The following is a 13,813-nucleotide window of genomic DNA, read 5'->3' as shown; positions in this document are numbered from 1 at the left end:
TGGCAACAGCTACTGAATTGCACCTGAGTGAAACACACAGCTGGATCCAACCACGGCTTTTCCTTCAGATCAGTGTCAATGCTCAGCAATACCGCAACGAGCAGCGTGAGGAAAGATTCTCATGCCACGGTGCATGAAAGGGGAGTCGGGACAGACAAGGCAGAGAGACTCAAAATTGATCGACAGGACGTGCTTTTTTTTTTTTTTTTTTTTACAAGAAAGTGCTGCTTACATTGTTGTTTTGTGTTATTTAGTGATTTGTTCAGCGCTCATCTCTTCCACCAGACTGCGCTTCCTGAGGACAGGGACCTTAAAGCACCTCACATAGGGTGTGCGTCTGGTACACTGTCGCCGAGTACCAGACAACCAGTGTCTCACACGGGGGAGGATGATGAAGACAGCAATGGCATCCTTGGGAAGATGGGCAGGACATCCCATGACACCTGGCACCTGGGCCTAAGCTGGGAGGCCAGCGGTGTCCCCAGGAGACCACGGCCCAGGCTGGGAGCTTGGCCTGCCAGATGCCCATGGGTGGGCCTGGGCCCTCTCGGCTGGGAGCCTCCAGTGGAGTGCCTGGCTCTGGGTGGGCAACAGGAGCTACAGGCCAGCAACGCCCTTCCTGTCCTCGGCCTGGCTCAAGGACCGGGTGCAGAGGGCATCAGCGATGCCAGGCCTAGAATGTGCCTCACCCCGACAGCGGCCAGCACGGACTGTGGGCTACAGAGTTGCTTCAGCCTGAGCACTCAGCCTGAATTTGGACATAACATCAACTGAATTAAGCTCAGAAGTAGGGTGTAAAGGAGCTCTCCTCCCCTTTTCCTTCTGGATGAAAAGCAAAATCCACCCTCCTTCAAAAAAAAAAAAAAAATCCAAACATTCATGGTGTAGTTTTTATTGCTCTTAAAGGCCTGGTGTTGAGATGCACAAGCTAAGCTGTGAGATGGGAAGGAAAGCAGATGAGGTGTGACCCCTGCGCCTGGGCCTCCGTCTCCACTCGAACCTAGGGGCTGCCCAGCCCCACCATGGCTCGGTGCGGAATCTCTGCATTATATATTAATTTCAAAGGGAGGGAACTTCTGTGGGAAACAATAACTATTAATTAAATCATAAAAGATCGAAATTTGCATTTTCCAGGTCACATATGTGCATGGTCGTACCCTTCAGCTTTTTTCCTTAAAGATTTTGCAGGTGTTAGTGAGTCAGTGAATGGCGTGGATCTAAACACACACGGAGACGGATGAGCAGCGTGCAGCGTGAGGAAGGTGCAGGAGAATCTCTGGGGTGCTCAGCCAGGGGAGCGCGTGCCCTGCTCACAGCACAGCTGCCCGAGTGGGCGGGTGGAGGGATGAGATTTCAGATGGAGGGAAGCACATTTCCAAAACAACAGTGTCTGCAAGCGTGTCTTGCCTGATTTTGTTGGTCTCATCTGGTTTTGTTGGTCTGCCCCTTCACCCCCGTGAGGAGCCGTGCTCTGAGCAGGTGTGCACAGGTGGTGTCCCGCACACGCCCCTAGAGCACGGCCCCCACAGACCTGGGGCCCGGCAGTGCCTCCGTCATGCAGAATGCAGCCGTCCCCTCCAATCTCCCCAGGACACTTAGGCCTGATGCCTAATTATGTTCTCGGTTTACTTTTCTTCATGCCTCTTTTCTCCACTTGTATTCCCCTAGAAAACTCAACCTACCTCTATTCGGAATGCTGGTTACAATATATCAGAGATAACACCCATTTTTGTTTTTTTCCCTTGCTAAAAAGATGAGGGGGGTGTGACTTAGAACAAGCAAGTTGAAAGCCAAATGCAGGTGGGCTGATGGTACCGCAACCAAGTTGAGCTTTCTACCACTGCCACTGCCCCAGGGGCTCCACCCGGCCACGCCGGGGGAGTGGACATGCTGTAGGGAGAAGCATCCCTCACTCGGCGTGGGCCAGGGGCTAGCTGCGAGGCCGAGGGAGCCTCCATGACCGGCCGAGCGCTGCCCTCTGCTCTGCCTGGACTCTCAGAGACGTCCAGGAGGCAGGGAGCTGGGCGCTCAGGGGTGGCCGGGCCCCAGTGACACTGGCCAAGATGGGGGCAGGCCCTCCCCAAGGACACAGTGTGAGGCTGGGGGGTGGGAGGTGCCCCATCTCTAGTTTCCAGCAGGAAGTTGAAAACCACCAAGAGATCAACCAGCAAAAATAAAATCTCTAGAAGCCAATGAGCTCAGTGTTAACAGTCTCCAACCACCTTTAAAAAACAGAGGGTTGACGGTGCCCTCGCTTCTTCTGAAGCATCCTAGAGTCCCACAGGCTGCCCTGTCTTCCCTCCTTGGTTCCTGATCTGTGGGACGGGGGGGCACGCGGTAGCCCTGAGGGTCTTCCCTCCCCAGCACCCAGTGTGGAGGGACCAGGGTCTGACAGCCATGAGAAGGACAAAGGAGCTTTAGGTGCATGGAGAACTCTGCATTTCACTGAGTTCTCAGGGGTCCATCCACTTTAAAAACAGATGTACGTATTTACACACAGGGTCAAACAGGAGCTAGGGTAGACAGGGCTCTAGAAAGTAAGGTTGGGCGTTCGCCCTCAGCCAGCCCCAGGACAGGGCAGAGTGAGGGCTCTGACTTCGAGGAATCGACCTGATGTTCATGCCGGTGTGCTTATCACTACGGGCGCTCTCCACGGGGCCCCCACTGGGAGCCAAGGTGCTAAGCCAAGTGATGCTCCCGGGGGACGGGACCCGGCCGTCCACTCCCAGGAGGACAGCAGAAATTCATTACGAGACAGTTTCGGGGGGGTGCAGAAGAGGTGAAGGGCCAGGTTAAGTTCCCAAAATAACTGATTAAAAAACAAAAAATTTGATCTAAGTTTAAGGAGAGAAAGCAGCCAAAGGCTCCCTCTTGGAAGCGGAGTTCTGGAGAGACGGCATCCGAGGGAGGCCTCTCCGGCCGGACCCACCTCCCACGGGCACGCGTGGAGATGCTGGGACCCTTCGCTGTGGGAGGCTGAAGACTTCACCTGGCAGGCCTTCTGAATTCTTTACTCTTGACTCAAGTTTTGTTAATATTAGTCACCAGTTAATAAGAAAAATAGTTTCTAATTGTCTTTTCCTCCACTCTGTGTGTTGCTCTGGTTTTAATTGAGTTAACTGGATACCACCGTCAGGCCACGTGTGCTCAGTCACAGCCATTAATTATTCCTTTTTCTTAAACTCTTGGTTTCCGTAGCTGGAGCCTTTTTCTATCTCAGTTACTCCTATCAGTCTGCGAACTCCAAAGGAAGCTTTCAAGACAGGAGAGAGAGAGAAGAGGTAAGATGGATGACTTTGCCTTTTTGCTGTAAAACGTGTTACTGGGGCTTCCTTCCTCTGCCCCAGACCCTCTCCCTCTGCCCCACACCCAGTGGTCTCTGCTGAGTGAGTAGGTGTGGCCTGCGGGGAGACAGCCCTCTGGCCATGGCCTGCTCAGGCAGGGGTGAGGGGCACATCTTCTGACCGGCTGAGTCCCAGGCAGGTGGACACGTGGACCTTGCCCTGCCTGCCCCTCTGGGTCTTTGGCTGGTGGGAGCAGAAGGGCTGCAGGGCGTTCTAACAGCTCGGCCTTGCAGACCCAACAGGTGACAGAGGTGGACGAGCAGGACCCTCAGATGTAAGCAGGTCACATCCTGTCCTCTGTGGGTGGCCTCAAGTCATCATGTAGTCCAATGGGAGAGGCTGATGGCAGTCACTGCCTCTCGGGACCCCTCCCCCCAAGGCCCCTGGCAGGGGCGGCAGGAGCAGGGGAGGAGCTGGCCCAGCTGCTGGGCCTGGGGAGTCGGCTCACGGGGCGATGCACACGGACTGTGTCTCCACGGACAGAGACCCCTCAATTACGGGGAGTGGGCGGGCGCCTGAGCTCACCACACAGACAGGCTGGGTGTTTGTTGGGCCCAGGCTAGCTGATGAGTCGTGGGGGGCCTGGCACTGTGCTTGGGGTGGGCACACAGTGGGGAAGTCACTGGGGGTCAACGCGGAGGAGCTGAATGATGATGTCCTGCTTAAACCTCCCGAACGGCCATCCCAGCCTGACCCCTAAGAGCCCAAAAGCAGACAGGGGGGCTGGAGACCCTCTCGGGGACCCTCTCATCGGCATCCTCAAGGGTGCCAGCCAGTGGGGCTGCAGTAGGGATGGCGCCAGGTGGCAGCCGTTCGGCTCTCTGAGGAGGTGACCCTCAGCTCAGTGCAAGAATCCAGGCTCTGAGGCCCGCAGGCCGTGGGGGGATCCTGGCTCCAGGGTCCATAACAGCCAGGCCCCTGCCTCCCACAGCCACTGTGATGAGTCACCGGGTCCTGGACCCTGTGGCCGATACTGTGAGGCCCGTCAGAGAATGAGCTGTTAGCGACAGTGTCCATTACCTGCTCCCACAAACCCCAAGAAAGTCAGGATCAGGAGAGGTGACCCGCTGGCAAAGACGCCCAAGACAAAACTGAAGAGGGGAGAGAGGAGAATGGTGGCCCAGGACAGGAAGTTCAGGAGGGTCCACGGCCTCCGGGCAGGCTTAAACTGCTCCCCTGGAAACATGCCCTTCTGATTATATATCTCCTGGAGCGCGTCCTAGAAGAGTCAACAGAGAAAAAGGAAGCGTGAGGCTTCTTTACAAGCTACTATTTCAATGCAGAAGATTGTTGGCAATGAAAAACAACTCAACCTAAAAAAAGGCGTCACATCAATTAAGAGGACAAATCACAGAAGCTGCAGGTGGGAGGCGAAGCTGGCTTTACGTTTTTGGAGAATCTCTGATAGCGTGCATCAAGAGCTCGCAATCACATTAACCCTTTGACTGAGGAAGTCTCCCAGGAAAATAATCGGTCAAGAAAGCAACATTATGAATACCAACACCTGCCTGCCCAGCACTGCCCAGGCCACCCGCCACATCCCACACCTCCCACGAGCCAGAGGCAGCGGGGTTGGCAGGTGTGGCCTGTGTGACTCCCTCGGCCAAGATGCAAATCCCTGCAAAGCGCACTCTCAGCTGCACGGCCCACGGAAAGTTCCTTAACCTCGTATACCGCGGTCTCCTGGCCTGGCGAAGGAGGCTAATGAGGAGCTGGGAGGAGAGAGGAGCCTGGCCAGGGCGACCTGCAGAAGGTTCTGTCTCTGGTGGGAACGTCAAGGGCACAGGCTAGCAGGAAATCACGCCTGACAGAGCAGACAGTCGGCAGCCACTGCCCATGGGCGGGGCAGCCCGTGGGACTCTAGGATGCTTGGGAAGTAGTGAAGGGCACCATCAACCCTCTCTCTCCTTTTTTTCTTTTTGAGATGGAGTCTCACTCTGTCGCCCAGGCTGGAGTGCAGTGGCGTGATCTCGGCTCACTGCAACCTCTGTCTCCCAGGTTCAAGCGATTCTCCTGCCTCAGCCTCCTGAGTAGCTGGGATTACAGGTGCCCACTACTGCGCTAATTTTTGTATTTTTTGTGGAGACAGGATTTCACCATGTTGGCCAGGCTTGTCTCGAACTCCTGACCTCGTGATCCACCCACTTCGGCCTCCCAAAGTGCTGGGATTACAGGCGTGAGCCACCACACCTGGCTGACCCGCTCTCTTTTAAAGATGGTTAGAGACTGTTAACACTGAGCTCACCGGCTTCAAGAGATTTTATTTTTTCTAGTTGATCTCTTCACGGTTGTCAGCTTCCTGCTGGAAACTGGGGTTGGGGTGCCCCCTGCCAGCCACACACTGTGTCCGTGCAAAGGCAGGTGTCATCGTGTCCTGGCCACCCCTGAGCACCCAGCTCCCTGCCTCTGGAATGTCCCCGAGTGTCCTGGCACACACATTTTGGCTGTGTGCTTCTTGAACTATGTTGTTTGTATAAATTCAAACTTCAAGCCTGTTGGAGGGCAGGCCTGTAATTACGAATTCCCAGGCAGACTTTCTTGAGCCCAAGAGGAGAAAGGCAAGTTTCAAGGCCATTTCTCTGTGCTGGGAGGTAATTTTCTTTTCCAGTTTAACCTTCCTGAGGGTCCAATTCTTAGAGGGTCCCAGCATCATGTGGGGTTTTCGGTTCTAACATCCTGCCTTGAATGAGGGGAAATCTTTATCTTCTGTTTCCATGTAGGCATCACAGCTCGAGACTTCAGGGGATGGGGCAGGCAGAAAGCACCAGCTGGGCGTGGTGCTGCTGGCTCCCAGGCCCAGGACCGTGTTTCAGCCCCACCTCCCTTTTCAGTCCCGGAGATTTCCCTTTTTTTTTCTTTTTTTTTTTTTGAGACGGAGTCTCACTCTGTTGCCCAGGCTGCAGTGCAATGGGGCGATCCTGGCTCCTGCAACCCCCGCCTCCTGGGTTCAAGCGATTCTCCTGCCTCAGCCTCCCGAGTAACTGGGATTACAGGCACACGCCACCAGGCCCAGATAGTTTTTTGTATTTTTAGTAGAGATGGGGTTTCACCCATGTTGGTCACGCTGGTCTTGAACTCCTGACCTCAGGTGATCCACCCACCTCGGCCTCCCAAAGTGCTGAGATTACAGGGGTGAGCCACAGCACCTGACTGATTTCCCTTATTTTCTTGACAGCCCATCAATGCATTTACGATGATATTTTTTACATCCTGGGAGGATTTCCTGGTTATCTCCTCTCCCACAAGGCCGACGGTGGAAATCGAATGCCCCATGCATTTGTGTGTATAAAACAAAGAGAAAGTAGTTGTTGGGCTGAGTAAGCCGTGGGGGAAAGAAATAAGAACTGAGTGTGGTTTTCAAAACAATGCTCTAACATCCCTAATTAGTTTCTATTACACAAGGAGTCTAGTGACCATCTATGTCTGTTACATACCTGTAGTTTCTTTTATTTAAGAAAATGAAACAAATGTGACCAAATGTTACCAGCCATAGTTATACAGGCATCATGTTACCCTTCATACTTGTCTGTAGTTTGTTAATTTCTCAAACATGAAGAAAAAGGGCCCAGGTGTGGTGGCTCATGCCTGTAATCCCAGCACTTTGGGAGGCGGAGGCCAGAAGACTGCTTGAGCCCAGGAGTTCATACCAGCCTGGAAACATAGTGGGACCTCATTTCTACAAAAATAAATTTTTTGAATCATTAGCTGAACAGGGTGGCTCGCGCCTGGAGCTCCAGCTACTCAGGAGGCTGAGGCAGGAGGGTCTCTTGAGCCCAGGAGGTGAAGGCAGCAGTGAGCCAGGATCGCACCACTGCGCTCCAGCCTGGGTGACAAAGTGAGACCCTGTCTCAGAAAACAAAACAAAACAAAAACAAAAAACAGAAACAAATGAAAGAAGGATCAGGAGTATTTGGGACCTGGGTGGCACTCCTGTCTCCCACGGAGTTCCCACGTGTCACTTGCCTGCTCGCCAGCACCCCTTCCACAGCCTCTTCAGGAGACCAGGACCCTGAGCGGGAGCAGAGCCTGCTTACCTTCTCCTGGTACAGTTTATGAAGCCACTGAGCTGCTTCCTTTTCATCCAGCGGGATGTCTTCCAGAGGAAATCTCCTGTTTTATGAAGAAGATTCAAGGTAGGGTGAATCATCACGTGACCTCACACTAAAAAGAGGGCACAGGGGAACATGTCATGTGCCAGGGTGGCCTGTGGGCCCCACTCGTTCTATCACATCTCACTCTCAATTTTTTTTTTTTTGAGATGGAGTCTCGCTCTGTTGCCAGGCTGGAGAGCACTGGTGCGATCTCTGCTCACTGCAACCTCTGCCTCCCGGGTTGAAGTGATTCTCCTGCCTCAGCCTCCTGAGCAGCTGAGACTACAGGCATGCGCCACCACTCCCAGCTAATTTTTTTCTTTGTATTTTTTTTTTTTTTTTAGTAGAGATGGGGTTTCGCCATGTTGACCAGGATGGTCTCGATCTCTTGACCTCGTGATCCACCCGCCTCGGCCTCCCAAAGTGCTGGGATTACAGGCGTGAGCCACTGCGCCCAGCCTCTCACTCTCAATTTCTAAAAACAAACATTAAATGAGCTTCTCCTCAGGCATTCGCCCTGAGTACACGGTCAGACTGGCATGACGGCGAGAGGCCAGGATGTGGCCTTCTGTGCAGGGTGGCGGCAGCGTTAACCCCAGGGTGCCCACGAGTGATTTAAGTGAGAAGAGTGGTCATGTGTGAGCTCCTGAGAGTTCTGGTCTTTGTTAATCTGTTCATCCTTTAGAGACAGTCATGACTGAGAGTGTCTTTCCTTAGGCAAAGAAGATTATTTCACAAATGAAATCCACTTGCTTCAAATATGAAAAGTATTAAAAATGTAGGCATTTTAATCTCCATTATGAAATAGCTGATTTCAGTTTGGACACTAATTTATTTACTTACCTCATCTACCAAGTGGATTAGCAGCCCACAAGTTGACATATCTACTTGGTAAGATAAGCAGGGTAATTACCTGACAAATCTAATTGGAAAATTTTAAATAAGTAACATGTTACAGCTCTTATTTTAAAAGTCAGTTGGAATTTGAGTAAGTACACGGGGTAAGCCACTCACATATGATATATTAAAATCTTTTAAATACTTTTAAAATTTAATAAGAACACCAAGTTTGCCAGCTAGGATGACAGCGGTGATTCTAAGGCAGCAGCGATACTGTGTGTACGGGAGCTGGGATTCAGGGGCTGCCACATCCACAGCGCCCGTCACTGAGCCACGCAGCAAGACGTCAGGTAGGCGTGACCCGTTTCCACTGGTGCCCAGTTCTCCCTTCCCTTTGGGCAGTTAAGAAAAACACACATCCGAACAAGTTGGCTACTATTCAAAACAGGCTATTCAGGCTATTAATTTATATAAACAGGCTGTTTATATAAATTAAGCAATAAAATTAAAAACACACTGATATAAGAACAAAATTTGGCTCATGTGTCTGAAGAGTTTTCTTAGAACATGAATGTACTCTTTCATTCAAAACAATTATGAAAGTTGTACGAAATTCAGAAAATCTTGCCTTACAGTCAAACTGATTAAAATTAAATTCATTTTCGGCCGGGCATGGTGGCTCATGCCTGTAATCCCAGCACTTTGGGAAGCTGAGGCAGGCAGACCACGAGGTCAGGAGCTCGAGACCAGCCTAACCAACATGGTGAAACCCCATCTCTACTAAGACTACAAAAACTAGCCAGACGTGGTGGAATGTGCCTGTAATCCCAGCTACTCGAGAGGCTGAGGCAGAAGAATTGCTTGAACCAGGAGGCGGAGGTTGCAGTGAGACGAAATCGCACCACTGCACTCCAGCCTGGGTGACAGAGCAAGACTCCATCTCAAAAAAAAAAAAAAAAAATCATTTTCTATAAAATTTTATTGAAAATTAACTTCAACATTAACAAAAATAAAATGTGGTTTTCTCTTAAAAAAAAAAAAAAAAGGAAAAGAAAAACACATATCCCTGCCTCCCACAAGTTGCTTCCGTAAGGGAGCATCTTAACAGCGGGCGCTCAATGCTGCCTCTTCCTTGCGACGGCTGTCGGAGAATCACTTTGCTAAGGAAGGGCGGCCCCGTGCCACCAGGCGGGGACAGCTGGGCTGCCCTGAGCACTGTCTGGGCTCATCGTGGACCTTTATGAGGGAGAAGCAAATTGCTGTGTTGTAAGCCAAAAAAAAAAAAAAAAAACACCAAAAAACCCAAAATTAAGATACACAGGTAGGAACCTGCTGTCCACGGGCAACCGCAGTGCCTCCCAGCGCCCAGCAGGGGGCGACGACGCACCTCAGAGCGGGAAAGACCAGGCTGGAGCTGCGGGGCCCACCCGCGAGGTTTCCACAGCCAGGCAGGTCTCCACGCTCTAGGGTGACGCGCCTCACACTTCTGTCTAGGAACTGAGGAACCTGAAGCTTTGGTGTATGGGGATTCCACCTGTGGATCCTCACCCCATCAGAGGTGAAAGCTGAGTCTCATTGCAACACAAGCACACGGCAGCACACGTCATACACCAGCACCCACCACACACCAGTGCACACACCGGCACATGCCAGCATATGCCACACAGCACACGCCAGAACACAGCACACGCCAGCACACACCAAAACATACCACACGCCAGCACACGCCAGAACATAGCACACACCAGCAATGCCAGAACACACCACACGTCAGCATATGCCACACACCAGCGCACCTCAACACACACCACATGCCAGCACACACTACACACCAGTGCACACACTACACACCAGTGCACACACTGGCACATGCCAGCACATGCAACATGCTGGCACATACACCACACATCACATGCGAGCACACACCACACACATCAGCAAATGCCAGTACACAACAGCACACAGCACACACCAGCACACTTGCAGTGTTCACAAGGCTCTGCCACACGCTGGTGAGCAGATGGCCATGAAGATGATGTCACATCCCGGTAAATAAAAACAGCTTCACATTGGCCCCAAGTTCAACTGGCATGGGGAGGATTTGCCACAGATGCCATTTCACGAACAACCGAGGCGCAGAGGCTTCTCTGTCTACAGTGAGGGGAGGGGCCTGCCCAGAGGCCCACGCTGGCTGACTGTGGTACCTGACACACACAGCCCCACATCATACACACCACACCACACACATCAAACACATATAATTTATACACACCACACCACACACACCACCCCCGATTCATATACACACACCACACACACACATATGCACATTTATAATTTATACACACCACCCTCACATATATGATTCATATACACACACCACACACACATTTATAATTTATACACACCATACCACACACATCAAACACATAATTTATACACACACCACACCACACACACCACCCTCACATATATGATTTATATTCACACACTACACACACCACACACATAATTTATACACACACACCACACAACACACTATACCACACAGACCCCACACACCAAACCCACCCGTTTTGCACACACATGTACATTTATAATTTATACACACATACCACACACAAATATAATTTACACACACCATACCTCACACACCACACACACATTTTATGCACACCACACACACATCACACACACCATACACGTATGTAATTCATACACACACACTATACACACACCACCACACACATCACCCCACACGAATAATTTATACAAATTTTTACACACACACCACACACATATAATTTATACACACATATATAATTTATATGCACACTATACTGCACATACCACACCCATATACAACACACACATAATTTACACACAATGCACATATGTACACCACACATGCACACATAACACACACACCATGCACACATCACATATACCACATACATAATACACACCACACATACACATTCCCCATGAACACACACACCCACACATACCCCACATACAGGTTTTATTATATGTCTGTTATATACATTATGAAATATATAAACGTAAGAATTAAAAATAAGATAAAAAGTAAATATAAATAAAAATTTTATTTTTTTCTGCACCCCAGGGTGTCACCCTGAGCATCTGCCTCCTGGAGCTGACTCAAGCCACTTGAAGGCCCTCGGCCCAGGGCCAGCCCTAGGGACAGGAGAGCCCTACAGCCGCCCTGCACACATTGGCCCTGCTTCCCCATGACCCTGGGCATCGCCACCAAAGCAGGAGGAAGGAGGGCCAGCCCCATGCTGTGGGGAGCCTGGCGCTATGATGGCATGGCTGCAGGGGCGCGCGGGGACACTGCTGCTCCTCAAACAGTGAAGTGGTGAGTGACCTGAACAGCTGAAGCCTTACAAGTTCAAAGCGAGAATTTATTAAAATATGATCGGGCAAAATAAAGGGAGTGGCAGGGAGGACGGCGGATGAGGAGTGTCTCCGTGGGGGGCTGCGTGGCAACTGAGGCGGAGGCGCCGTGCAGGTTGGTGGGTGGCCGGGCTCCTCCATGGCCAGTGCTGACCTTGGGCAGCTACTCTGACCGGCCAGCCTTGGGCCACCACTAACCACCCAAGGATGAGAGCAAGACGTGCCTCAAGGGCTCCTCTTGTGAAGATGACTGAGGCCAGCTGTGGCCAGGATCCGGCACAGGGCCACCAGCTGCTGTCATCCCCTCTCATGTCCTGTCCCAGCCTGCCATCTGGACCGTCCAGGGCCCCGGTCAGTCACCACAGCCTCCATGGTCCACAGTGGCTCAGAGCTCCCTCCCAGGGGTTTTAGGCACATAAGGGAGAGAACTCTCGGCTCGTGGCCCCACTGACCCTGGGTCGGGAGAAGAACACCTCCACCTCTAATCAGCAAGTCCTTGAACTTCAGAAGGGAGTGTTACCTAGCTTATGTTTATGTTCACAAACCCTTCCTGGAAACCTCTTATAGTGCGGCCAGAAGAACTGGGTGGTGTAGTTTTGCTTTGTTTAATTTGTACATGCTCAGGCTCTCGAGATTAGAATGTAGAGGGCCTGTGGCCACCGTGGGCAGGCTAGGCTGACCAGGATGCACACTCAGTTGGTGGTGGTTGGATTCCAAATATGGAAACACACATAGTGGCGGCTCTGTGCAGCTTTACACATGGTAAGGAGGGCCCTGCCTTTCCACACACACTTGAATGAAACCAGAGACTGACGAGCTCAACAAGAGCCATCCAGCGCATGGTTTCTTCATGCCTCAAAGGCCTGCCTGAAATGATGATTTGTGCTGGAATCAAGGTAACAACCCCAGCCTGTGTTTTAAGTCAACAGGATTTCTGGGTGGATTTTCTTCTCTATGTGAGCCAGAGAAGCTTGCAGAGTCCAAGGGCAGCGATGGCTTGGTGGCAGCACCCACAGCCCTGACTGTGTGGGGAAAGAGACACGCTGCCCTGAGGAAAGCCGCTGGTACCCTGCAGAGCAAGCCCCAGGCTCCTCCTGGGGTCTAGACACACCACTCCCATTTTATTTCATTGGGACAGGACTGGGGCCCCATAGCACTGAAGCCCCAACTCTCAAGACAGGGTTTGAAAAAGGCTCTTCGGCCCAGCGTGGTGGCTCACGCCTGTAATCCCAGCACTTTGGGAGGCTGAAGCGGGCAGATCAGTTGAGGTCAGGAGTTCGAGTCCAGCCTGGACAATATGGTAAAACCCTGTCTCTACTAAAAAATTACGAAATTAGCCAGGCGTGGTGGCAGGCGCCTGTAATCCCAGCTACTCAGGAGGCTGAGACAGGAGAATTGCTTGAACCGGGAAGGCGGAGGTTGCAGTGAGCCAAGATTGAGCCACTGCACTCCAGCCTGGGCGACAGGGTGAAACTCCGTCTCCAAGAAAAAAAAAAAAATCAAACAGCCTCTTCCTTTCCCTTCACCACTGTCTCCTTCAGACACTGCGGTCCCTCGTGTGCTGCGGCTGCCATCGCCAGGGCCAGCAGAAAGCCATTCCCATCACCAGCGCTGCTTCAGGCCTGGGGCTCTGCAGGGGGTCCCGTCCTGCCCACTAAGAGACCTGCCTGGGTTTCACCCCTCAGTGAGAAGTCAGCACCGTATACCCCCCAGGTTGTGTGACTGCAGGCCCCAGGAGACTTATGGAGCCCAGTGGGGTTTGAGACCAGGCCCTCGAAGAGACAGAGCATCTTACAGAGGGAACTGCAGGGGCTTCCCAAGGAGGCAGGAGAGGACAGACGTGGCCCGGAATGCCAGGTCAACGATTTCCCCAAAGGAATGAAACACCGTGGACAATGGTGAGTCTCCCCACGCATCCCCCGTGTCTCCGTGTCCTCTCCGTGGCCCGCATCCCGAGCCCCGGACGAGTCCTGCAGGGCCTCTCCTGTGTCTGCTCAGCAGGGCAGGGCTGCAGACAGGCCTTCCGTGTGAGTTCCACCCCGCGGGGCTGTGGGACATGGGACCTGGACCCAGCCACCCTCCTGGCGTCTGTCCAGCGCAAGCTCATGAAGGTATGGGGGG

At 52.2% G+C, this 13,813-nt stretch overlaps 1 protein-coding gene across 8 annotated transcripts in view; it reads right to left on the bottom strand.

Annotated features, from left to right (window-relative positions):
- Window positions 1-214: 214 nt before the first annotated feature.
- Window positions 215-13,813, bottom strand: part of AGPAT3 (1-acylglycerol-3-phosphate O-acyltransferase 3) — a 122,797-nt gene continuing 109,198 nt past the window's right edge. For 7 of the 8 annotated variants that reach the window (XM_024239229.3, XM_024239230.3, XM_054542431.2 and 4 more), the window contains 3 exons: window positions 7,379-7,454; window positions 4,365-4,563; window positions 877-3,253 (listed from right to left, as the gene is read on the bottom strand). In XM_024239229.3, the coding sequence (XP_024094997.1) occupies window positions 3,165-3,253; window positions 4,365-4,563; window positions 7,379-7,454 (364 nt within the window). In that variant the 3' untranslated portion in view covers window positions 877-3,164. 8 annotated transcript variants of the gene reach the window in all.

This window comes from Pongo abelii, chromosome 22 (assembly GCF_028885655.2).
Source record: "Pongo abelii isolate AG06213 chromosome 22, NHGRI_mPonAbe1-v2.0_pri, whole genome shotgun sequence".
NCBI classification, from domain to species: Eukaryota; Metazoa; Chordata; class Mammalia; order Primates; family Hominidae; genus Pongo; species Pongo abelii.
The sequence above is the reverse complement of the archived record's forward strand: the minus strand, read 5'-3'. Positions and strand labels throughout refer to the sequence as shown.